Source organism: Drosophila albomicans, chromosome 3 (assembly GCF_009650485.2).
Source record: "Drosophila albomicans strain 15112-1751.03 chromosome 3, ASM965048v2, whole genome shotgun sequence".
Taxonomy (NCBI): Eukaryota; Metazoa; Arthropoda; class Insecta; order Diptera; family Drosophilidae; genus Drosophila; species Drosophila albomicans.
Window position 1 is genome coordinate 31243471 of NC_047629.2, and position 27103 is coordinate 31270573.

The 27103-nt window shown below is 37.7% G+C and overlaps 6 protein-coding genes and 1 pseudogene across 6 annotated transcripts; 3 read left to right on the forward strand and 4 right to left on the reverse strand.

The window, feature by feature from the left end:
• Positions 1-595: 595 nt before the first annotated feature.
• On the reverse strand, positions 596-1442 carry LOC117566438 (attacin-B-like). Its single transcript, XM_034245967.2, has 2 exons — positions 1101-1442; positions 596-1037 (listed from the first exon to the last, which is right to left on the reverse strand). The coding sequence occupies exons 1-2, from the start codon at positions 1400-1402 to the stop codon at positions 638-640; spliced, it is 702 nt and encodes a 233-aa protein (XP_034101858.1). The 5' UTR covers positions 1403-1442; the 3' UTR covers positions 596-637.
• A 2088-nt stretch (positions 1443-3530) lies between these two features.
• Positions 3531-4385, reverse strand: LOC117566437 (attacin-B-like; annotated as a pseudogene).
• Positions 4386-6667: 2282 nt separating this feature from the next.
• Positions 6668-14769, forward strand: LOC117566432 (major facilitator superfamily domain-containing protein 6). Its single transcript, XM_034245962.2, has 5 exons — positions 6668-6868; positions 8754-9214; positions 9275-9926; positions 10804-12003; positions 12772-14769. Exons 2-5 carry the CDS (start codon positions 8949-8951, stop codon positions 12958-12960), a joined length of 2307 nt encoding a protein of 768 aa, XP_034101853.1. The 5' UTR covers positions 6668-6868; positions 8754-8948; the 3' UTR covers positions 12961-14769.
• A 557-nt stretch (positions 14770-15326) lies between these two features.
• On the reverse strand, positions 15327-17440 carry LOC117566433 (gastrulation defective protein 1 homolog). Its single transcript, XM_034245964.2, has one exon. It carries the CDS (start codon positions 17337-17339, stop codon positions 15384-15386), a length of 1956 nt encoding a protein of 651 aa, XP_034101855.1. The 5' UTR covers positions 17340-17440; the 3' UTR covers positions 15327-15383.
• A 288-nt stretch (positions 17441-17728) lies between these two features.
• Positions 17729-20470, forward strand: LOC117569046 (FACT complex subunit Ssrp1). The gene is made up of 3 exons (XM_034250046.2): positions 17729-17951; positions 18032-19621; positions 19682-20470. The coding sequence occupies exons 1-3, from the start codon at positions 17898-17900 to the stop codon at positions 20234-20236; spliced, it is 2199 nt and encodes a 732-aa protein (XP_034105937.1). The 5' UTR covers positions 17729-17897; the 3' UTR covers positions 20237-20470.
• Positions 20471-20643: 173 nt separating this feature from the next.
• LOC117566486 (uncharacterized) lies at positions 20644-24283 on the forward strand. The gene is made up of 3 exons (XM_034246019.2): positions 20644-20915; positions 23157-23321; positions 24014-24283. Exons 1-3 carry the CDS (start codon positions 20868-20870, stop codon positions 24167-24169), a joined length of 369 nt encoding a protein of 122 aa, XP_034101910.1. The 5' UTR covers positions 20644-20867; the 3' UTR covers positions 24170-24283.
• On the reverse strand, positions 21970-23052 carry LOC117569047 (receptor expression-enhancing protein 3). The gene has a single exon (XM_034250047.2). The coding sequence runs from the start codon at positions 22920-22922 to the stop codon at positions 22068-22070; it is 855 nt and encodes a 284-aa protein (XP_034105938.1). The 5' UTR covers positions 22923-23052; the 3' UTR covers positions 21970-22067.
• Positions 24284-27103: the final 2820 nt, after the last annotated feature.

The window sequence follows — 27103 nt, forward strand, 5'->3', positions numbered from 1 at the left end:
ATCAGATAAAAATTGTAACATAGAAGATATTTAAGAAATACTTTTGTATGGTCAAAAACGCATACTTACTACGTGTCTAGTTGTTGTGACTAAAAATCTGGTATATTTTAAATGTAGTACTGTATAAATATAACTACAATGATCTTTGGTATATTTGTAGTATATTTGGGGTATCTAAATTCTGTATATTTTAAGAATAATATCGCATAGTTTTGCACTTATTAAAAATGGGTAGCGGGAATTTTACAGTCGAGCACATGCGATCGTATCTTTCTTACTTGTTTAGAATCTAAAGATATCAGTTTGGAGTCAAAAAAAAATTTTTTAATATGAAATAAATTTTTAATTAAATTATAACAGTAATGTCTAGTGTTTTATTGGTTTTTACACATTTTTTCACTTTATCTGAATGTTGTTACTGCCATGAGATGTTTTAATTGAGTATTACAGAAATGAAAAGTATTTCTAAGATTAAAAACGATTTTTCTTTTAATACTCATTTTGAACGTTTTTTTTTTTGGCAAATTAGATAAATTAAAGAAATACCAGTAAACTTATATTTTTTCGAATTTTATTCACTAATTTTAGTAATAAATAGTTGTTAGTATAAACATTTACTAATTTTCAGTTGATCATTTTAACCGAAATGGTGGCTCAGTCCCAATCCGCCGCCAAAGTTGGTCTGGCCACTGAATGGACCGCTTGTCCACTTGGAAGCATTTCCAGTCAAGTCAAGGCGAGTATTGCGATCCTGGGAGGACCAGAGATTAGCACGAGTATCCAGACCCAATTGCTTGCCAATGCCGGGAATGTTGGAGTGAGTCAGACTGGCACCATGTCCATTGATGTGGGAGTAATCCAGTCCAGCTCCATTGCGCTGGAACTCAAAGCCATTGGCGAGCTTATTCTGGGAGGCGAAAACCTTGGCATCCAGGTTGTGTCTGCCATTGTTGAAGAGATTAGCATGGGCCGACTGAGTGAAGCTGTCCTGGACACCGGGAGTGTGGGTCTTGGTCAGATCGAAGCCATGTCCGTGACTGGAAGGGATTAAGTAATGATGAGTACCTCTATTCAATATATTAACTCTCCTGTCAACTTACTTGTTGTAGGCCAACGATCCACCAGTGGTAACTGGACCATTTTGAGTGTTGCCAGCGGCAAAGACTTGTCCAATCACATTGTGGTCTGGAGTTCCAATGCCCTTGCTAAGAGCCAACTTGGCATCAGCGCCTCCTGCAGGATTCGAGGCCAGAGAACCGCCCAGCACCTGACGACGCACTCGAATAGGAGGCTGAGGTTGCCTTGGTGGTGGATAATAGGGCAGAGTTTGGAAGCGTTGGGGCATGGCCTCCACACAAGCACTGATGGCCACCACGGCCAGAATGAGAATGCTGCTTTGCATATTTCTTGATGTTGCCTAGAAGACTGTTGACTCTGAACTGTTGATGACTTGTTTCGGCCATTGGCGCTTATATACGTAAATTCACCTCAAAGGGGATGCACCTGGCTTTTTGTGTTTACAGATTGTGAATTACCCGGACCGACATCTCTGAGTTGATGTTTGTCTTAGTCCATCTTATCAGCAGCCTCTAAAGGGGATTTTCGTTACTAGACAAAGCAAAAAGCGTGAATGAAATGTATATTGATAAGGTGGCTATAATACTTACAGATCGCTACCTCAAATCTTTTGAAGTTTATCAAAATATTTAATAGCTCATTTCAAGTAAATAGATCACCTACAATCATCAAACATCATTCAGAAAATTGTTCATAATTTTTAACTATATTTATAATTTTATTATGGATTTAGTTACGAGAGTTAGGTAATTAAAAATAGGATAAGAAGTGAATTATTTTGTTAAACAACAAAATTAAACTAAAATATTATTGCCTCTCATATCTTATCAAAAAATGGTAATGGATTTAACATTTTTGATTGAAAATTTGAATTGAAAATTTTTTTAAATTATGAAATTGATTAATTAATTTTAGAATCTCTTAATATTGATTATATACACATAATAGTCGGTGATAACAATCGGTAATTGAAGCTGGTAAAATGTTGGATTTTGTGCATGCTTTTGCTGTTTCAATAGTACTATACTTTTGTTCTTTAATCGGAATTCTTCGACAAAAATAACAAGTAAGAAAGCTACAGTCGAGTGTACTCGACTGCGAGATACCCGCTACCCATTTTGAATAAAAGAAATATATTTTGCGGTATTTTTCTTAAAATATACCGAATATGCTGCAAAAATACTAAGAATATACCGAATTGAATATTTCTTATATCTATATAGTACCGCATTCCAAATATATCATAGACGGCACAATACACCAGATTGTCATCTAAAGCAACTAAGACCCCTAGTAAGTAGGCATGTTTGCCCATGCAAAAGTATTTCTTAACTTCGACAATTTTCATCTGATCGCAACAAAATTTTCAGGAATCATAACTACTATAGTAATTATTATATATACAAAAACTCTAGCTTTAAAATTACGCTTGATATTCGATTTTTTTTATTTGCGGGGGCGGAAGTGGGCGTGGCAAAAATTTGAAACAAACTTGGTCTGCGTGCAAACATAACAAATGCTGTCGAAAAATTATAGCTCTATCTCTTATAGTCTCTGAGATCCAGTGTTTCATACGGACAGACGGACAGATGGACATTGCTATATCGTCTCGGCTGTTGACGCTGATCAAGAATATATATACTTTATAGGGTCGGAGATGCCTTCTTCTACCTGTTACATACATTTCCTGCCGGCACAAAGTTAAAATACCCATCTACCCTATGGGTAGCGGGTATAAAAATGTATTGTTTCTTATTCAGGATTATTATAATGATTTGTATACCCTTTTACCCTATAGTATATCCGTGTGTCCGTATGAAAGACTGGATCTAAGGTTAGTATTTAAACTTCCTGAAAATTTAGTTGCGATCGGATAAAAATTGTAGATTTTTTTTTGTAGAAATATTTTTGTATGGACAAAAACGACTAGTGTATGTTACTACGGATCTTAGATCTTAGATGCTTTTGTTGAAAATCTGTAATATTTTGAATGTAGTTCTGTATAAATATAACAACAATGGCCTTTAATATATTTTGCAGTGTATTTGTGGATTCTAAATTCGGTATATTTTAATAATAATATCGCATTGTTTTGCTGCTATTCAAAATGGTTAGCGGGTATTTTACAGTGAAGCACATTCGACCGTAGCTTTCTTAGTTGTTTAAAAACTAAATATATCCGTCTGGAATCAGAAAAATTGTATTGTATACTTTTTTAATAAGATTATAACAGTAATCTCTAGTGTTTTATTGGTTTTTATACAATTTTTCATTTTATCTGAATACTGATAGGATTTCTGAAATTAGAATCGTTTACTGCCATGAAATGTTTAATTGAGTATGACAGAAAATAAAAGTATTTCTAAAAATAAAAATGAGATATTAAATAATTTTTATCTTAATACTCATTTTTAACGTTTTTTTTTTGCAAATAATTAATAAAGAAATACCAGTAAACTAATATTTTTTCGAATTTTATTCACTAATTTTAGTAATAAATAGTTGTTAGTATAAACATTTACTAATTTTCAGTTGATCATTTTAACCGAAATGGTGGCTCAGTCCCAATCCGCCGCCAAAGTTGGTCTGGCCACTGAATGGACCGCTTGTCCACTTGGAAGCATTTCCAGTCAAGTCAAGGCGAGTATTGCGATCCTGGAGGACCAGAGATTAGCACGAGTATCCAGACCCAATTGCTTGCCAATGCCGGGAATGTTGGAGTGAGTCAGACTGGCACCATGTCCATTGATGTGGGAGTAATCCAGTCCAGCTCCATTGCGCTGGAACTCAAAGCCATTGGCGAGCTTATTCTGGGAGGCGAAAACCTTGGCATCCAGGTTGTGTCTGCCATTGTTGAAGAGATTAGCATGGGCGGACTGAGTGAAGCTGTCCTGGACACCGGGAGTGTGGGTCTTGGTCAGATCGAAGCCATGTCCGTGACTGGAAGGGATTAAGTAATGATGAGTACCTCTATTCAATATATTTAGTCTTCTATCAACTTACTTGTTGTAGGCCAACGATCCACCAGTGGTAACTGGACCCTTCTGAGTGTTGCCTGCAGCAAAGACTTGTCCAATCACATTGTGGTCTGGAGTTCCGATGCCCTTGCTAAGAGCCAACTTGGCGTCAGCGCCTCCTGCAGGATTCGATGCCAGGGAACCGCCCAGCACCTGACGACGCACTCGAATAGGACGAGGTGGCTGAGTTGGAGGTGGATAATAGGGCAGAGTTTGGAAGCGTTGGGGCATGGCCTCCACACAAGCACTGATGGCCACCACGGCCAGAATGAGAATGCTGCTGCTCTGCATATTTCTTGATGTTGCCTAGAAGACTGTTGAATGAACTGTTGATGAATTGATGTCCAAACAGAAGCTTATATAGCTTAAAATTTTAGGGGAAGCACCTAGAGAAGTCGCCTGATGATTGACTTGCTCTTGACTTGGTTGGTCTTATCAACAGCCTCAAAAGGGGACTTTCAGAGCAATAAATTATTGCTTCCACTTGTTGCGTTCGCAGTGGTGCACAAAAAGAGGGTGAGAGAGTGTTGTCCCTAAGCAGATCAATGAGAATTTGTCGTTGAAAGCAAAAGTTTTATCAATAAATACAAATTGCTTTTTAGATTAACGGCAGCTTAATACTCTTGCTATAACAACGGGTCACAGGTAAAGGTATATTTTAAGCAAAGTGTGAGTTGAATACATGGCTGGAATAAGTTTTATAATTCCACAGCAATGCATAAATTACTGTGGTAGGGTATCGAAATTAAAGCTATTCATAGATTTGCTCAAAAAGTGAGTGAAAGCGAGTGGAAAAGCGAATTCTGCACAAAAGAGCGCACAAAGCTCACTTTGAGTCGTAGTTGGCGAGAAAATTTAATTGAATTTTCTGCGCAGCTGCAGATAAAGAGCGTAGGTGAGAGACAGAGAGAGAGAGAGAGAGAGAGAGTCGTAGAAAGAGTGCGAGGGTAGAAAAGCTTTAAAGTTCAAACTCTAAACTTAAAGTTTGAGTTAAGCGAATAATTCAAAGATTTAATGAAACAGAAATTGCTATGAATCTTTGAAGAAATATCTTTGTTGTTCACAAAATTATTAAAATATGTGCATCTATACTCTATACATTCCTAACTGTATTAGGTTTCAATTGCCAAGCAAAAAAAAAATATAAAAAATCATTCGCTCACTTCCAGAAATCTACTATAGAAGCTTGTGTTGTCGTCATCTTAGGCTTCAATTATGGTATTTTTTTTTGCTGGGGTCACTTTCAGGTTTTTTCAAGATTAGCTAAATAAAACAATACGATTTACTGCGGCTGTCTTTGTAGCTAATACATTTAGTATACTACTTTTGTCTTATCAGGTGTTTGCTCTCCCTTTCTCGTTTCCTCATTCAGCATCCAGTTCTCAATTACAAATTGGTTTATTAATGTGATTCACAAATGATGCTTTCTGAACAAACATTGTTCTAAGAATTTCACAAAAAAGTCCCTCACGTGTTCTTGAACTCTTGCGAGGTGTTTTAAATGAATAGATTGGGATTAAGTGGTTTACAAGCCGATGATTGTAGCTTAATTGACAGAGATTTCCTCATAGAGATTTTCAGAAAATGTCATAAAAATAATAATAAATTCTAGCATCTAAATATTTTTCTAAAGTCAAGAAAAGGTAATTCACCTAAATACAAACAAAATTAAAGTCTTATTCATATTACTGAAAAATAGTGTTTTTTGAATTGCAATTTAAAATATTTGCAGCTGTTATAAATACTTAAATTAAATTTCATACCGTTAAGAAATTTGTTTTTTGTATCTATAATGAATAAATTGTACTTCACCGAAATAAAACATATAAATTAAAGTCTTATTTATATTGTTTCAAAATTAATTGTACTTCACCGAAATAAAACATATAAATTAAAGTCTTATTTATATTGTTTCAAAATTAACATATTTTAGGCTCACAATAATATTGCATCATACACAAATTTGTATGTCTCATATTATATGTATATAACAATTTATTTGAATTAAAAAGTTATTTATTTAAACTTAACAAATTGGTGCATGTTCATCTTAATTCAATATTTCATTATTGGAATTAAAAATATTTTAAGCTGGGAAAATAAAATTATTTTCCTATATTATTTGTATTACAAATAATCAGAAAAGAATTATCATTACAATCAAGAAATTTAAATACTTTAAGTAAATATCAAGTCTATACTATACTAATGTTATTTTTTTGAAGCCGATGTTTTGACTTCTCATATATGTATTATTTGTTGGAAACTTTCAACTCTCGTTTAAATGAATTAAAACTTGTTTGGCGCCAAGTTGTCTGTTTTCAAAAACGTCAATTGCAAAGTACTCTCCCCATCTCTTTCGCTATACCTTTCTCTGTCCGTCGCGTTGCTCTTTGTCTCTCTTAGCCGGCGCGCGACTTTTGTATCGTCGCCTGTCAGCGGCGGCGTCAAATCTCATTACATTTGAAATACGCTTGAGAGAGCTTTTCCGTTTTCCTTCGCTTTTCCTCGTTCTTGAGTGGATTTCTTTTCATGTGTTGTGTTGTGTTCTGTTCTGTTCTGTTCGTGGTGGTAGAAATTGCTGCTCTGTGTGTGGAAACTGTGTGTCAAATGCGCGTATAGAGGCAAGACGCGATTTGTGTCTGTAGAGAAACTTTGCTTATCGATTACGCACGTAACACATTCAGTGAGCCACACTCAACGATAATCGTGTGAAAATTACAAAATTTTAATTCCCATAAAAAAGTTATTAAATGTGCTAACTACATTTTCGGGTGTGTTTAAATATTGCAATTATTTTCGAGTATAGATTAAAACAAAATCCATACTCTGTATATAATGAATGAAAATCTGCAGTCGAATTTTCACTGCCTATATGTGTGTGTGTGTGTGTGTGTGTGTGGGCTTGATGTTGGCCTTCAAAGTGTACATAGCTGCTGTCTGCCAACTGGGCTAACAAAGTGCCTGAAATGCTTGCCAAAAGTTGTGCAACAAAAGGATAATGAAGAAATTTGTCTGTTCTTCTTTCTTTTTTATTTCTTCTTATATAAAATGTTAAAGTTTACTCCTTGAATCTCACATGCCAGAAACAACAACAAGTCAACCTTTGTCAGTATGTCAGTGTGTCTGTGTATTCTGTGTATACACACACAGTTACAGTGACAGTGACAGCGACAGCGACAGTTATAGACAAACCCACTTACCTACATTCAGAACGTGCTAAACAGTGCGTATGTGTGATAAAAAAAAAGCTACCTGAAAGCCACTCAAAGAATTCCACATGCTCGCAAGCTCAAAGCTAATGTAATACTCACTCAAGCTGAAGTTCTCCCCCATTCCCTCCACCAATCGTCGCATCATGAGTTTTCCCTTTCGAGCACTTTTCGATTGTGTCATTTGGCATCGGTTTTATTATGAAATTGCGACAGTCAGCGAAGCTTATTTATGCTGATTTACTTGCACAACAAAACCATAAATTCGCACAAAACAATTGCGCACTTCTAAAGTGAAGAAATAGTGACTAAGATCCATGCAATACGGATAGAAATTTCTTATAGCTAGTGCAGATTCAACAAGTGATTGTCTGAAGTGGGAGTATGATTTTTAATATGCTATCTTATAACTATGTGGTTGCATCTATGGCTGAAAGTTAGTTCAATGCGAAGTTGGTTTAACAACTTAAAAAATTTGAGTTTTCATTTTCAATAAAAAAAATTACAAACATATTTAGTAGCTATCCATAATCAGTTTATTGATTACTCAACTCTCTTAATGCGTTACTTTGAAGATTAAGTGTAAGAGCTATTTACAAGAATTTGACAAAAAAGTTAATGAAAAACGTGAGTTTATTGACGTTAAAATCATAATGTGAAGTTTCACCTAAATAAAAATATTGATTTTGTTGGAAAACTTATTGCATCGATAGTAAATTTTCCAATTTTAATGCTGTGAACAATTTTCAATTAATAATGACATCTTAAACAATCATCAACTTTAAAATTGATTGATCGCAAATTTATCAACAAAAAAGTCTTTTTAAAAACTTATTTCAACAGTTTTTTCTAAGGTAAAATATGTTGGTAAGAATTTTAGTATAGAAAGGAGCAGAACTTTAGTACTGAGTAAAATGTGTCCTTAAAAATTTTAGTATAGAAAGAAACAGCCTCCTTTTGACTGAACATTCTGCTTTGAATAATTTTGAAAAAAATGTTTTCGAAAATATTCAATAAAAATCATGTCTAATAAAGACAAAACCTTTTACAAAAAAGCTTTAAATTTAATCAAGTAATGCTCAACTATAAAATTTACTCTATGAAAGTGTCATGAAAGCATAATTGGAGCTTATGCTTTAGTTTAACAATTGTGCCTTAATGAATAATGGAGCTCCAAGTACTGTGAATAATGGTCAAGTACTCAGTTAATATGCTTTGATTTGTCAATTACACTATGAAAAGTAACGAGTCTCCGACAGCTACAAAGAGCTGCTATAATTGCAGAAATTTCCGAGCTGTCTCTCCCTTTTATTAGGCATATGCCCAAGGAAAACTAAAGAACACACACACACACACCCTCAGCACACACACCCCCTTAGTTTATTACACAGCCAGTGAGCAGTGACAAAGAGCAACAGACTAATTGGGCTTTTGTCTACCTAAACAGCTGCTAAAGGATAATCACAGACAGGATGCTGTAGTCAGCGCAGTGCGAAGAAGCAAAGCAAAAAAGCATAGTTGAGCGAGCGAGAGAGAGAGAGAGAGAGAGAGAGAGAGACAAAAGAGACAACGCCAGCGGCAGCAGCGGAGCAGAGCAAGGAACAGAACGAGAGGCGTTTAATAGCATTGAGACAGTGACAGGATGAATCCCTACAATGCTGGAGCTGGAGGAGGAGGTGCAGCCAATCCATTTGGAGCGCCTGCATCGAATGTTGGCTATGGACAACCACAGCAGCAGCAGCAGCCGAACATGGGTTATGGCTATGAGCAGCAGGCAACTGGTGGATACGATCAAGGCGGAGGAGTTGCCTATGGACAACAGCAGCAGCAGCAGCAGGCGGGCTATGGACCACCAGGCGCTCGACCGCGTGTCGATGTGGAGGCCAGTGGTGAGGTGGATCCCAATTTGTAAGTAAACCAACATTAAAACCATCAAAAAACACTGCTCTTATTAAAGTTCATCTTTAGGTATCCTGAGGCCAAGGATTCAACGCACAAAGTACGCGGACACTCGGAGATCTTGCAAATGTTCTTTGGCGCCACGGAGCAGGAGCTGATTCCCGTCAAGAGTTTCTACTTCTTCTTCTACGCCGCCTTTGGTTCGCTCTTCCCGCTGATGGGCGTCTACTTCAAGCAGATGGGCATGAATCCGGGTCAATGCGGCATTCTCGTTGGCATGCGTCCGTTTGTCGAGTTCCTTTCGGCGCCCTTCTGGGGCTCCTATGCGGATCGTTGTCGCCAGGGAAAGAAGCTGCTGCTGGCCTCGCTCGCCTGCTGGGTGCTCTTCACCATACCGCTGAGCTTCATCCGGCCTGAGGCCGTCAATTGCATTGAGCGTCGCAATGCCACCGATTTTGTGCTCACTTATACGCGCACCAAGCGCGACACTTCGGCCATGTATGAGCGGGATCATGAGCTGGCCTACGATGAGCTGGACATGCTCGCTGAAGATCAGGATGAGGAACAGGAGTCGCACATTAGACGCAAGAGATCGCTACTCTTGCCGCGCATTGATGCGGGCATCTCTCCAGTGCACATCAACTTTGTGAGCAACTACGATGATAAGAATCACAGGGATTATGTGACGCCCATCTTCAGCTCTATGGTTTATCGCACACCAGTAAGTTCCTGACTTTTAAATAATTATTATGTTCCAATATGCCACCTAAATCAATTACAGTTCAGTCTAACACGAATTCTGAATGTATAAGTGTTTAAAATTTATTTGTAGCTTAGGCAGATAGCTTCTTTCAAATGTAGACTCTCAGATACTTGCTAACCATTTTAAAATCATACAAAATAAGAAGAAAATTCCCATATTACTTTATTTTAGTATATTTTATTAATAGTACAAATACAGAAGGGAATCCAAAGTAAAGTCAGCTTCAATAATATACTCAATATACTACAAAAGCTTGTGTGATATTATCCGATAAATATTATCAATTTCTAAATAGTACAAAATAAGATGAAATAACAAAGCCGAGTCAGCTTTAGCTTGAAATATATTTATACTAATATATTTCAGATATAAAAGCTAGTTTAGTATGAGTAATTATAAGACACTTCAACGAAATAACTCGATTTTCTTAGGAATTAAGTTCCACACCTCGCGATATTCCAATAAATCTTTTAGCTACATATTAAGATCTAAATAAATTTATAGTTAGCGTATTATAAATTTTATAGCAAGCATGTTTCAAATGTTCTTTGTTTTGTAATAATACTTCTCTGATTTCTATATGTAATGCTATGAATGAAATACTTGAGTACTTAAAATATTCTCTATATTGTATCTCGGAATTCAGAATTTATTTCTAATTTGTAGTCACAGCAGTTGAGGTCTTCAGACTATATCTATAATAATATTTTACCATGTTATATACATTTTCCAATTTCTTATTTTCAGAATATTGAAGTCCATATTTATTATTCCATAATATCTAATTACATTCTACCATACAGCTAAATTTTCGCTCTACCTCTTACTTTTACAGGACATCCAAAAGGCATTCTTTTTGCTGTTGCTGGTCATCCTTATAGGCGAGTTCTTCAGCGCTCCAGCCATCACCTTGGCAGATTCGGCAGTCATTACGCTGCTGGGCGAGGATGCGGATAAGTATGGACATCAGCGAATGTTTGGCTCCCTCGGCTGGGGCATCTCAATGTTCTTGGTGGGCATTGCACTGGATCACTCCACCTCGTTCTCCAATCATCCATGCGGCGCTGGCAACAAGGAAAAGAACTATAACATTTGTTTCTCCATCTTCTCGGTGTTGATGACCTGTGCCATCATCTCGGCTGCGAAGATCACGTTCAAATACGAGCCCGTCGATGAGAGTCAACAGCAGGCATCGGCACAGTTTGTGGATCCCAACAAGAAGGCCGAGGAGGAGTCGATGAATCAGCTGGCCGCTCAACTCAATCTACCATCACTGGCTGTGGGTAGCGGCAGCGCCGCTTCAGGTGCCTGCGCTGGTGGCGTCAGTAGTTTCCTTGCTGCTGGCCATCAGGCGCAACCGCATATTGGGGCCGAGTCCAAGGTGTTTGCCCAGACGGCCAAGGAGTTGCCCGAGTGGATGACGGTGTTGACCCACTTCAAGGATGTGAAGACAGCGTCGTTTCTGTTTGTCGCCTGGTTCATGGGCTTTGGCATCGGTTTGATTTTCACTTTTCTGTTCTGGCATTTGCAAGACTATGGCGGCACGCCCACATTGTTTGGTGTCGCCTCCGTGATCAATCATGTGTCCGAAATCTTTGCCTATTTCTTTAGCTTCCGCTTGATCACCCAAATCGGTCATGTGAAGGTGCTGTGCTTGGGCCTCATTGGCAATGTGCTGCGTTTTCTGTACATCTCGTATCTGACCAATCCGTGGATGGTGTTGCCCTTCGAACTGATGCAGGGCATCACACACGCCGCCGTCTGGGCGGCTTCGTGCTCCTACATTGCTCACAACACGCCCAAGCACTTACGCGCCTCGGGTCAGGGGGTGCTGCAGGGCATTCATCATGGCTTGGGTCGTGGCTGTGGCGCCATCATTGGTGGCATGTTTGTCACCTACTACGGTACTACTGCTACCTTCCGTTGGTATGGTATCGCTTGCCTCTTCGTGCTCGGCCTCTTCATCTTCATCAATTTCTATCGCAAAGAGCAGGGCTTCATCTCGGACATTCCCGTCACCGAGGATCCGCATCAGGTAAGTTGCCGATCCGCTGAAATGAACAATTCTTTAGATGAGCTCGACTTGCACAGGTAGATTAATGCACTTACTTTTTAATTCTTGAATGCCATATACCCGGTAGTCATCGAATAGAAGAGGGTGTAAACTGAGTAAATAAATATAATAATATCCACTTATTAGTCTGTGAAAAGACACAATACTCCTTAAAATTAAATGCTGTTTTAAATTTGAATCCACACTTTAACAAAAAGAAGAGAATTCCGACTTTACAGACTACTGCAAATTAAATGATATTTTTCATTATTTTCCACGCTTCAGAATGTTACAAAGCAAATTTAAAGCTAATGTTATGAACAACGAAAATAATCCTCAATTTTAAATTGCATTTAAATTATTTTCCACTCACAAAAAAACTGAATTCAAAGCTGAATTTTTTTTAAAAATATTATAAGTATTGTAACGTAAATATTTCATAAAAAAGTTTTTAAATATAACTATTGTAGCTATATATATTACAATATTGCATTACAATAATATAGTAACAGATAGTAAAGGGGTTTTCTAAAAATTTCATACATATCAAATAATAGATTTCACAATAGTTTCTCAAAAACATTTACCAAGCTGTGAATACTTTTTTAAGATAATATAAAATATAATAACATATTTACCTTAAACTCTGATGATTTGAATGCCGGGTATCTCACAGTCGAACTCGACTGTAGCTTTCTTTCTAACATTTCACTCGATTGCCAAGTATTGACTTATATTAAAACTTCGCAGGTGGCTGAGGAAACTTCCCACTTGGCTCCCCATGGCGTGCCCAGCAATCCGATACCGCGTGCTCTGTCCAATTCGCGCTTGAACGAGATGAATCCCAATGGCGGACCCTATGGCACCTATCAGACCACTGGCGGCAATCTGGATATACCCGGCGGCGGTGGCGGTGCACATAATCCGTTCGCACAGTAAATCGATGGCTTCCCAGAGATTACACAAAGAGTCCTCGCAAAACCACAAGAACCTGGAGACAACTTGGCAAAAGAAACCGCAAAAGATACATAGATACATTTAACATAGATACTTTCTCATAGCAACAGCAGCAGAGAACAAACCACATTTACATAGACATAATGATATATACACATACTTACTTATGGTATATATAGAGGGAGTATAACCGCAAACATATCGTGGACATTGGCCTGCAATATTAATTGCCACTCACATTGCTTTATTATGGTTTTTTGGTGCTTATACACACATAGATACATACGATTACACTCACATAGATATATTTTATATTGAGACTTCATATACATAGAGAAAGCAATCCGGGATACAGTTAACTTTGGCTTAACTTGGTTCATTTTATTGAAAGCAATTCAAACGAATTTTCACATAGTTGCTTAGCATACATATATACGACTACAAGATAATACCCTGCATTGGGTTGATCAAAGATATTTACAAAGCATTTTTGATATTATTTGCATCGCGATCATATCATATATAAGCGACGGACTCCAATGGAGTTGCATCGAAACCAAGCCATAGACAACTAGAGGAACCAACAACACCAACAACAAGCACACAAAAAAACACACCACAAAAAAAAGAAAAGAAAAACACGTTACACAGAAAGTACCTATAAATATAATGAAAATGAAAGTAGCAAATGATTAATAAAAACTAACAAAGTGGAACATGAATATCATTTTCAAAAATGGAGTATGCGAATTTCTTTCAAAGAATTGAGAATAGAAGATTTCCATATTTTAGTTTAGTTCTTGACAAATTTTACATTCGAAAAATAAAAATGTAGCTGCATTAAATACAAATCGAATATCGAGAAAATGTTAAAAAAAAATTTAAAAAATAAAATTATATATAGTGAGAAGTGAAGAAACAAATATGGTAACGAATGATATTATGAAAATCCGCCTCATTGCAATCAACTGTTAAATATCTAATTTATAATATTGATAGCATACTATATACTATACATATTTATATATGTATGTATTCTATTATAAAATGGCTATTTTGAAATATTTGTCGAATACAAATGAGAATGACGCACCAAAAAAATGGAAACAAAAGGGAAAAATAATAAAATACAAATGGTGTCTAGTTAAATAACATATTCAGCATTGTACCTAAGAGATACCTTGGTTCGTTCAACTTGATATTATTATGTAAACTATTCTAGCAAAAACAAAAATTCTTACTCAAGATAAATGTACTTATATATACACAAGATATATTAAATATTGTTAATGATAACAACAAAGAGAGAAAACTCTGTCTTAGATATTGTTGATCATATTTTATGGATATGTTTCAAGAATTTTCGGATTAATATTATTATAATTATACTACTATACAGTTCTTATGTACAGCACTTTATGAATCTTTGGGTAACTTAGAATTGAGCATAATTACAAATAATTATGTTTAAATACAAGGCACGAAAGTTATGTTAAATGGGCCGCAATCTAACCAATGGCTCTATATACTTACTTATACCTATAAACATACCATATAACATATACCTAACATACATACATAAATGTACAAGTATTATATACAAAGCACATACCATACCATATTATACATACCCCCGAAACAAAACAAACAATCGAATAAAACCCATAAAATTAAACAAAACAAATCAACAAAATCAATCAATACGATTAAAACCCAAAAGTCATGTACTATGTATGTTTAATAAAGTTCAAACCGAGTGAATTTAAGGAAAAATACTCAACATTAGTCCCGCCATAAGTATACAAATCGAAAATTATGTTATTGGGCATTTCGAAACTGTTTTTACAAATATTAAATTTATAGTTTAGTTTAAAGTAAAAAGAACTTTGAGTAATCCCTAAGTAGTCAGAAACATTTGTAGTTCAAGAATTTTTAAAATTATATTATGAAAGATTTTTCTGAGTAGAGATATTTTCAACAGACAGCTAAGAGAATATTATTTAGAGCTCAAGTGGAAGTAGATGAAACATTAATAGAGAATGTTTACCACATTTATAATTATCTTTTCAATAAAATATCAGTCCTAGAAATATTCTTACGAGTATCTGCATAACACTGTGACAGTTTTGAACATTAAGTTAAAATTTAATTCAAGTTTTTTGGATGCCTTTTCACAATCTGATAAATCCAATAGAATTTGGACCAATTCTAAAGTACCATTCAATTTTTGATTAATATATCTTTAAAGTCAAAACAGAATAGCAACTTATAGTTTTGTCTGTATTTTACAGATACAGATAGATATATATTTTAGAAGAAGTAAATTATAACATTTTAGGAAAATTCTTATAAAATCTGTATTTATTTATAAGCTAAAATAATCAGAGGTAATGTCTATTTATAAACTAGGTGGCATCCGATTCCGTTTTGGTTTTCTTGGCTGAGGGAGCTCCTTCATCAGCGGGCAGTTTTTCGGAGAATATAGCCTTGGGCTGAGTTTGCTTGTAGGCAGGCGCAATCCAATAAGGATTCTCTGCCGCATCTTTAGCGAATTTCAGGATAGCTTCACGTGGATCCTGATCATCGTCCACACGCTTGCTCAGACCCAAATTCCGTATGACGTAGGATGAGAGTGTTCCGCCAGAGCTGGCCACACGACCGCCTTGACCGCTGGTAATAGGCAGATCGGGTCTTTTCGATTTGACGGGATCCATGCGTGCTTTCTCCATCTTCTTGCGCGAGGAACGCGTTTTCTCTTGCCTGAACAAGGGCAGGGCATGTGGAGTTATGATCTGAGATACGCCAACCATTTCCATCGGTTGTCGCTTGCGATGAGTCTTTACCACACACAATTTGGCGCCGCGTATGCTACGATGCTCATCATAGTAGCACTTGATGATGCCATTGCCACAGCTGACGAACAGTTGATTCAACTTGGGATGCCACAGCGTTTTGATGATATGTGAACCGGCTACCGGAATACGCTGCACTTGCTCAAAGCTTTGTGTGCTGAAGAAATGCAAATTTGCCTCCGTTTGACCCTTAGCTAGGGATTCACCCGTCACCAGCATGCGATCATCGGGACTAAAGCAACAATCGGTGGTGTCATAGCGTGAATAAAGATCCTTCCAACTGTGCATGGGTTTCTTGAAGTTGCGCAGATCCCACAGCTTCATGGTCTCGTCGTTGCAACGTGTTGCCAGCTGTTGTCCCATGTAGGAGAATACAATGGACGTGATCTCGGAGCCCTTTTGATGCGCATCCCGCACACAATGCGTCGTATTCACAAACATCTTGCGTGTATCCCAGGTCTGTATGGAGCCATCCACACAGCCCGCCGCAATCAGTGTGGCATCCCGATTGTAATTGCAGGCCGAGGCACTCGTTCTTAGGCCGCCCTGTGCTCTAGTTTTAATCACCTGCAGTTGCTCCTTGACCCGAAATCCTTGCCAGATACGCAGAGTGCCATCCAAGGCGGCCGTGAGGAATTGTTCGCGATTGAAGGGATGCCAGCAGCCCGAGGTTAGCTGTGCCACATGCCCCTTCGTGCGACTCATGTCGCTAATATACTGATCTCCCTTACAGCACTCGAGTTTCTCGAACCCATCGCGATCCAGCACCTTGGCCTGTGCATTGCCAGAAATGACCAGTATCATGTCGCCAGTCACTGAGTATTGCAGTGCACGAATTGGATGATTCTCGCATGGCTGCAGCTGGCGAAAACTGCGCATGGACGAGTCCATGCCTGCAAAGTCCCAGAAGCACATGTCATAGTCAATCGAGCCGGACACAATGCGTGCGCCTGATGGATCGCCAGCCAAAGCGAGCACGGCACGCGACCCGTGCTGCATTTGCACTTCGTGTGTGTAGGGAATGCGACGCGGCAAACTCTCCTCACCATCCGAGTCACCATCGCTGTCGGCGTCGTCCTCATCCTCGTCGTCCTTATCAGTTGAAGCTGCTTGCGGAGTCTTGGTTTTAGTCCCTTCTGCAGACTGTTGCTGCTCAGTTTCGGCCACTGCTGCGCTTGGAGGCAATGGTCCTATCACATCTTCATCCTCATCCTCATTCTCTGCTGCTTGTGGCTCTGGAGCAGGCGGCGCTGCTGTGCGCGCTTTGGCAATCTGCTCATTGATGTCAAACACTTTGGCCGCCTTACGTCCAAAGCCACTGATGCCCATCACTTCCTTCAGATGCTGACTTTCCAGATCCTCGGCCACATCTTCAATTTGTCGTATCATTTGCTGCTTGTCCATTTTCTTAAATCCACCGGCATCTTCTTGTTCGTCTTTTTTCGGCTCAGCTGGAGTTTTATTTACGTTCAGCTGTATTTTGCCGAATGATATTTTACCACGCTGCATTGCACGGTTTCTATTTTAATTATTGAATTAAAGAAATGCTAAACGTTGTGCTCTTATGTTTATGTTTTTCCTCAGGTGTTTGTTTAACTTATCGGAGTATCGAATATCGATAGCAAGCGGCAAGCAACAGCTGTGCAGTGCTGCCAACTTGTGCTTTAAATGAAAAAAGCAAATTAGAGCCACAAATTTAAAAATAAAAATAATTATGGGAAGCTGGCATATTTACTACAAAAGAAAATTAATAGACCACTTTTTATTTGAATATTGCGATTTTTTTCAATATCACAGCTGTTTTCAGTGGCAAGAGTCACTTTAGCGCTGCAAACAAATAGCGGTCAGCTGTAAATAGTAGCTGTAAAATAACCGTCACTCTTAATACGAATATCGTGTAGTTCGCATCTCTAGCGTCTAACCTAAAATTGGGCGCGCAGTGTCTCCGCTCTGTCGGCATTTTTCTCGTGCAAATTTTGTATTTACAAAGTGTTGAAGAATTGCGCAGACTGGTGTAATTATAAGTTTTGTTTATCGTTTCGTTAACTCGTGCAGGACACATTAAACATGGTTGACGCGCTGGAGTACAACGACATAAACGCCGAAGTTCGCGGTGTTTTGGTAAGTGTCGCAAATTGGCAAATTTCTCAGCTGCTTTTGTCTGACAGCAATTCTCTTCTCTCCTCCCTTTCCTTTTGTAGTCTTCGGGACGCCTCAAGCTAACCGAACAGAATATCATATTTAAAAACAACAAAACAGGCAAAGTGGAGCAAATTGCCGCCGATGACATCGATCTGATCAATTCGCAGAAATTCGTTGGCACCTGGGGACTGCGTGTGTTCACCAAGAGCGGCGCCTTGCATCGCTTTTCGGGCTTCCGCGATAGTGAACACGAGAAATTGGGCAAATACATCAAGGATGCGTATTCGCAGGAAATGGTCGAGAAGGAGATGTGCGTCAAGGGCTGGAATTGGGGCACTGCCCGTTTCATGGGCTCTGTGCTGAGCTTTGACAAAGACACAAAGACTATCTTTGAGGTGCCGCTGTCACATGTCTCGCAGTGTGTCACCGGCAAAAACGAAGTTACGCTGGAATTTCATCAGAACGATGATGCACCGGTTGGTTTGCTGGAGATGCGCTTCCATATACCCGCTGTGGAGTCGGCTGAGGAGGATCCTGTGGAAAAGTTTCATCAGAATGTGATGAACAAGGCGTCGGTGATATCAGCATCTGGCGAATCGATTGCCATATTCCGCGAGATTCATATACTTACGCCGCGTGGTCGCTATGATATCAAAATCTTCTCGACATTCTTCCAGCTGCACGGTAAAACCTTCGATTACAAAATACCCATGGACTCGGTGCTGCGTTTGTTCATGCTACCGCACAAGGACAGTCGTCAAATGTTCTTTGTGCTATCGCTGGATCCACCCATCAAGCAGGGCCAAACACGCTATCATTATCTGGTGCTGCTCTTTGCTCCCGATGAGGAGACAACCATTGAGCTGCCCTTTAGTGAGGCCGAGTTGCGCGATAAGTACGAAGGCAAGGTTGAGAAGGAGCTCTCGGGTCCCGTCTACGAAGTGATGGGCAAGGTAATGAAGGTACTGATTGGACGCAAGATTACTGGACCTGGAAATTTCATTGGACATTCCGGCACAGCTGCCGTAGGCTGTTCGTTCAAGGCGGCCGCTGGCTATTTGTATCCGCTGGAACGTGGTTTCATTTACATACACAAGCCACCGCTGCACATTCGCTTCGAGGAGATTAGCTCCGTGAATTTCGCACGTAGCGGAGGCTCGACTCGATCCTTTGATTTTGAGGTGACGCTCAAGAATGGCACCGTGCACATCTTCTCGTCGATTGAGAAGGAAGAGTACGCCAAGCTGTTCGATTTCATCACACAGAAGAAACTACATGTGAGCAACATGGGCAAGGATAAGAGCGGCTACAAAGACGTGGACTTTGGTGATTCAGACAATGAGAACGAGCCGGATGCTTATCTGGCACGACTGAAGGCGGAGGCACGTGAGAAGGAGGAGGATGACGATGATGGCGATGATTCGGATGAAGAGTCCACCGATGAGGACTTTAAACCAAACGAAAATGAATCCGATGTGGCCGAGGAGTATGACAGCAATGTGCAGAGCGATTCGGATGATGACAGCGATGCTAGCGGAGGCGGCGGTGGTGGAGGCGGGGATGAGGACGGTTCGCCCAAGAAGAAGGAGAAAAAGCGCGAGAAGAAAGAGAAAAAAGAGAAGAAAGAAAGAAAGGAGAAGGAGCGTACGGTAAGTGAACTAAAACTAATACTCTAATCGATTGAGACACTAATTGCAATCAAATTGTAGAAAAAGCCCACAAAGAAGAAGGACTCCAATAAGCCGAAGCGTGCTACAACTGCATTCATGCTGTGGCTCAATGATACACGAGAGGAGATCAAGCGCGAGAATCCCGGCATTAAGGTTACAGAAATTGCCAAGAAGGGCGGCGAGATGTGGCGCGAGCTGAAAGACAAAAGCAAATGGGAGGATGCCGCTGCCAAGGATAAACAGCGCTATCAGGACGAGATGCGTAATTATAAGCCAGGCGCCGATGCTGGCAGCGATGATGAGGGCTCAAAGAGCAAATCGGTTAAGAAACGCAAAACTGAAGCATCGCCAGCGAAGAAGGCAAATACATCGGGCGGTAGTTTCAAGAGCAAGGAATACATATCCGATGATGATTCCACCAGTTCTGATGAGGCCAAGAACAAGTCTAGTGAGCCGGCAAAAAAGAAGAGCAAATCTGGTGAAGGAAGTGCCAAGAAGAAGGCAAAGGAAAGTGAAAGCGAAGAGGAAGCTAGCGATGAGGAGACCAATGAAAGTAACGAAGAAGATGTTGATGAGGATGAGGGAAGCGATTAGATATCGCAAGCATTACATCAATTCCATAAGCACACACTCAAACACACCTACACAAATAGAGAACTATAATAGTTGTAAGATAATGTAACTAGAAGAAGAAGAAGATATTTAGTAGATCGCTAGGTCAATCTACAATTTGATTTGTCTTTTCATTAAACACCAAACACCATCGTCGATTTAATGTTTTTCAAATTTCAATATAATTGCTGAGTAATTATGATAATAAAGAAAATTGCTGTTCAATTTATTGGGAATCCGGTCAAAATTTTAGTATACAATTTCGAGAATGAATTATTGCCAAATTCAGTTGGCGATTGAACAGCGCGCGTTTTGCTTTCGAGCGCGGATAGAAAAAACAACTGCGAACGGGAATCGATCATTTATTTAAGATCTGTTGATATTATTAATGGCGTTCATCTGGTTCATAGTGCATTTGGTCATGCTCGGGCAAATTGTGCAAGCAAGTGTCGTGGATCAGTTCGCATTATGGGCGACAACTAATGTGATCTCCCTCTCTCGATAGATAAACGCTTTGGCCAAGTTTACAAATGTCGAGTGTGTTAGCCAGGATGTCAACTATACAGCATTCACCGCCTGTCGACTATATGCGGTTAAACGTGACGTTGCCGAAATGAGTTTACGGCTTAAGATCCTCAAGTTCCCAAAGAACCCAGTTGCGGTGAGTTCTCTATACGAAATACCCAATGAATTCTGAAAATATATTGGAAATAAGTTTATATACAGTGTTGTTATATAGTAGTCTGTTCCGCTCTTTGATTTTGCTCAAAATATACATCAATTTTATGCAGCAAAGCGTTAACAACAAATAAAAATATAGTTCGATTTTCGGTTTGGACCAATTAAAGTAAAATGTAGCAATTTTAACTTGTCTATATATAATGATTACAATTATTAATCGATTCCAAATACATTCAGAATTGGTTCGATTTGTCAATTTGGAAAGTGTCTGGAAATTTAAACATATTGGTTTTCTCAAAGTACAGTGAATTCTCGAAAAGTGACCTAGGGCAATCAACTCAGAAGATTTTAATGATCGTAAGAATTGTTGTTTACTTTTATAGGTATTAATTTTAATTACATGAGTTAATTTGCATTTTTATTTACGAGAAATTGTTACGCTTAATGTCCAAATAATACAATAACATTCAATAAACCCAAATTTATGAACGTTTAAAATTGTAATAAACAAGTGAAGGGATCGAGATCAGTGGAGCACTGAAATTAGATATGAGATCAAATTACTAAATAAACAAAAATCAATATAAAGGTTTACAGAGAAATAAATATGTCAATGAAAAATTAAAAAAATAAAAAAAAAAATAAACTAGTAAGAAAGCCACAGTCGAGTGTGCTCGACTGCCAGAGGGTGGTTTTATTCTTAAATATAAAAAATGAATATACAGAAAAAAATTAGTATAATATTCTGAAGGCTATTTGGCAGATCGATATACTATTACCAACTACCCGTTTTCAATAGAATAGGGCGGGTATTATTCTTAAACTATATTAAATTCATATACATAAAACATACTAAAATATACTGAAGGTTATATTTGGCTTATCGATATACTATTACATTCCAAATATACCAGAGAGTACAAAGAATAAACACAAAAAAAATAAAGACAGAGTAGCGGGTATAAATATCAATATAAAGTTATTATAAATTCCTATAAAAAAATAAAAAAAATTTAAAAATTTCGTAAAGATTTATTTATCTTCAAAATCGTTCATATATTAGTTGTTTCTCTTTTCATAAGAGTCGTTTTACTGAGAATTTGTATATAATATATCGATCGAGTGTGGAACCCTATGGAAAACGTTGTCGCTCCCTGCCATTATGAACTGCTCGTAATGAACGTTCTGCAGCAAGGATTTGGCTTTGCAGCGAGTCCTCCGTGTCGTCCTTAAGAGTTGTAGCATCTAGTTGTCTCTCGTAGACATATGGTTTGCGTTTGGTGCGATTCAATGCAGCAAGTTGAGTTGTCAGCTTCTTGTTAAGATCTGGTATGGAAAGCTTCGAGAAATTATTTTTACGTTGTGCTCCATTAATTTGTCCCATTGACTGCGATTGTGACGATGGAAACGCGATGTCATAGGATTCTTCTTCAGTGATCGCATCCAAATACTGATTAGAATGCGTTCTTGACTCTTCTATAGTCGGTTCCACATCATCAGGTTCTTCGTTACTTAGAGCATCCAGGGCATCGTCAGTCTGCGGATGGCGAGGAGGTTTCTTCCACAACTGCGATACCAAGGGCAGCACAGAGTTCAAACTGCGCACACAGAACCCTGAGGTGTATCTCAGCACATCGCTGAGTAAATGCGCTTTGCCGTGCACCAGAAAGTGATCGATCTTTGATGCATGCCGTATTAACAGCGGATGGAGAATCGTATCAAAGACCCAGACGCTCGCCTGGGGCGCTGATACAATCAGCCACAAGACAATCAGCAGCTTGGTCTCTGCGTATAGCGGCATCCAGGCGAAGAATGCATCTCCTAACATCTCGATGCACACCAGACCCGCATAGACTACCCAATACTTGCTCCAAGCAGTCAGCTCTCGCTCTCGGGCCAAGTCGATAGCTTGGTGGGTGTAACGTGCGGGCCTCAGGAGCCCAAAGGTTATGATCAAGAATCGCGTCACGATGCTGAAGAAACACATGTTTAACAAATTTCGATGCAAATGTCTTGCTTTCTTTTATACAATGGAATTTTTATATTTGTATTAATTGTAAGCTTGAGGGAATGTCTCGATTTTTTTAAATTCTTTCAATATTTATATTTAAGTCAATCAAATTTTAGGGCCTACTTGTAGATCCTACATACATATATTGGAAAATTTTGATATAATAATGTGTTTGAGCTGTAAGTTTTTGGCTTTTTAATTGCTTTGCAGATGCGAATACAACTGTTGAAGCGTGCTAGCGGCTATAAACCTTTTCTCTACGATGTCAGACATTCCGATTTGTGTTTGTATTTGGATAAGCGCAATCATCCTTTCGTCAACATTATATTCAATAGTTTTGCTAATCACACAAATGTCAAGCAATGTCCATTACCGGTGAGTTCGTAAATTATTGATTACAGCGATTAATTGAAATAGTAATATAGTACATAAACTATTAACTAAGTTGTTAAATTATCTTTCTTATTGTGTATCAACTTTTCCTTCTCTTAGTCAAAAAAATAACATATTCTACTCATACAATACTTCGTATATCGATAGATTTGATTAAATAAAATGTATCCATTAAATCAGTTAAAATGTCAGACTATCAATCCGTTAATAGTTTTTCCCAAAAGTATTTATTAATTCCATTAACTTAATGAATCAGTTTTCAATATATTTATTATTTCTGCCTATCATTGAAATGTTTAAGTTACGCGGCCAATATTTAATTAATCAATTAAGGTGAATTCAATTTATAAATCTATTAACTTGTAATTTGAACAATCTATATCTATTTATATATTAACATATTTCATTAATATACTTCTCTGACTAATCAAAATAATAAAAATTGGCCATGTAGTTTATAAATCAATATATTAAATATTTTCACAAAAATATCAATCATTTAAGCACCTAATAGTTTTTCCAAAAGTATAACATAATTAAGATTTCCATATTCATCAATTTTCAAACTTATTAATTACTGATCGATTGTAAAATTTGCGTATGTATTTACCAATCAATATAGTAATCTACAAATTTAACAATATTATCTGGGCTTCCTTTGTGTTCCTTTGCAGGCGGAGTTATGTGTGGAGCACTTTCGTTTTCCCACCAAGGCGCTGGATATGTTGCCTCTGCCTTCTGGGGAATATGCGATTCATGCGACTTTCAGCTTTGATCGGATAGATCGACTTAAGTTAAAGGTGTTCTTTAGCATCTCGGAGTTTCGTTGATTGCAATAAGAATAATTAATGGAGTTGTGGAGTGTGAATATATTTATATGTTTGTAGAAATGCGTAAATGCATTTTAATTAATCGAATAACACACTTGTAATGGGAACCAATGGCGGTGCAATAAACTAATTTACAAACTTGACTCACCCTTTGTTTGATTGTTGTTGTTACTTTTACATTTGTTTTTCGACTCACGTGCCATATAAAATGAAAATTATTCAAATTTTGGGTCACCGAATCAGGTCTTAAAGTACTTCACATATATAAATGTATAAATAAAATGTAATTAATTAAAATGAAGTTGCTTATTAAAATATATTTGTTTCACATAAGCCAAAACCTTTTAAGCTTATATAATTACTGTTAATAGACAGTATAATCTTTCACATGGTCCAGTCCCAGCCAGACCCCATAACCTATGGTTGCGACCCTGCAAATGTTCGCTCATGACATTTGCGTAGGCATTAAAAACCCATCAACTCACAAGACATGCAATCGAGTGTGCTACAACAATAATACTGTGTGTTATATCCCATTGAAATCAAAGACCTTTCAACATATTATTATATTATACGATGCCTAATGCTGGGCCAATCGCGGTGCTTAGCCATTGAAATTGAAACGAAAATTAATTGTAATTGTATCTAATAACTGAAATGTTGACGGAAATAAAAAGTCAGCAGTCCGACGCGTCGACGCGTTAGGGAGTTGTTTGTTAGACAGACAATACATACAAAATTACGTATACGTCAAATGTAAAAGGCGAGATATATACAAATTCAATTACCAACTTTGCATGCATAATGAATTTGTGGGTCAATTGCAAAAACTTGAACTCCAAAACGAGTGGATGTCGATGTGGGATTTGCGTGGAATCCCACAAAAATGTTGATGTTATTTTATGTTATTGAGATGGCGACCGATGGCAACGACGACGTCGACGACGACGACGTCTGACAGGCGATGTGTCAAAACCGATTGCCTAGGAAGTAATAATCTCAACAGGCAGCAAAAAATAATATTAAAGTGAATAACAATGCATAAACGTTGGCAATTAATTTCAAATGCAAATTAATGAGCTGCAATTAACAGTGAAAGACAAAATGCCCATTTGTAATAAGTTTTTTTGTATTTTTGTTTTGTTTCGCCTTTTCACTCATTACAATATTGAAACGTATTTATTGTTAATAAGTAATTTTCGCACAATGTTTTTAAAGGCGTCGATGAGCGCTTTATCGCTGATTAACCCAAAAAATTGTAAGAAACCAGAACGAAACGTCAAAGCATTCTGGGAAGCACAAAAGGCTAAGGAACTGCCATTGCAAGTTATTGACTTTAATCGACGGTTCACACACTCGAGTCTATTTATTTTTGTTAAAAATAACACTGCGGCTAAAAATAACCAAAATACACTGACTTAACTAAAAAGTTGATTAATGGTTTGAAATAAATTACAAGTCGTGGCTTAAAAATATATATTCACTGCAAAATTGCAAAATGCAAATTTTGTGGTTTAATTGTTAATTTTGTTGTCCTTTCAACTGCAACCATATTCTTTGCTTTACTTTCTCTAATGACTATTTTTAAATGATTTCTTAATTAAGATTAATAATATGCGTAAAGTGCGTTCAAAATTGTTGACACCAGTCGAGTTGACTGAGTTTACGACTGGCACGTTGCAAGTTCGTTGCTTCAGTCTTTTGTTTTTTCTTCGAACAATTAATCAACGTTTTTAGGCTGACAAATTATTCGCTTAGTTTGTATGTTCTGCTTTTTAAATAAATGATTTTCTGCTTAAGTGACAGGTACGCCCCCTGTCTAAGTGATTCACACTTTAGTAATTGCATGTTTAATTCATTTATAGGCCGTTGCCTGCGGCCACGGGAATTCTGTATTGAATTCGATACTGACAAACTGCAGGAAATGGCTACCGTATATCAGCGCCAATTGATATAATCATATTGTTATATTGCCGCTTCATCAATTAAATTGACTTGACACTCTCTAACGTTAATGAACTTTAAGGTGTGAAATTCTGGCGGGTGATAATTATGTCCTCATCACTTCAGGAAAACAATGAATATTCAACGCTAATTAAAGGAAGTATTTAGAAATATTATTTGAAATGTGTAAAAAATTGATTATAGAATAGTCAAATTGTTAACTTGTCTAGAATGTACCCACTTCAATTAACTTTTAGTATAGTAGGCAGCAACCTGCTGCCCAATTGTTTTAATAAATGTTTATAACCGTTGTTTTTAAGGGGCCAGACTTAATATTCAACTATTGTAGATTGCGCCCGTTTTCCTTGCGCAAGGCAGGAGCCAGTTCTGTGTGTGTTAACTTATGAATATTTATAGATTTTTTGTTTGAATGAATCGAAGTCACAGCAACAACAGAAGCACAAAGTCAATAAGCCACAATAACAGTAATCGCCAAGAAGTCGGGAGAGGGGAGAGGGGAAAAAAGAGACCCAGTTTATGGGTCAGTTGTTGTTGCCTTTGCTTTTTGGTGTCGCCTTGCTGTAACCACAACGGTTCGCTGTGGTCTCTTTTAGTCCATGGGGGATTTGTCGAACTGGTAGCCAGTTGCTCTGACATAATAATGGCAATAATGCTTATAATATAATCGATTTTACTCCAATATTTTTGTTTAAAGTGCTGCAATTTTTTTTTATATATTTTTTGAATTTACATTTCAAATTTTGAATTTCGGTTTTATTTTTTTTTGGTTTTTGGTTTTGGTTTGCATTTTAATGTATGCACATTTCTTCAGTTTGAGTCCAATTTTTAGTTTATTACAAATTCATATTTACTATCGGCGATTTGTGTTACAATTTCGCTTAAAGTTTAAAACCTGATTAGTCGCCGTTTATTTATATTACATCATTTGAAATGACCCAAGATTGTGCCCGTTGACAGTTTCGTAAATTT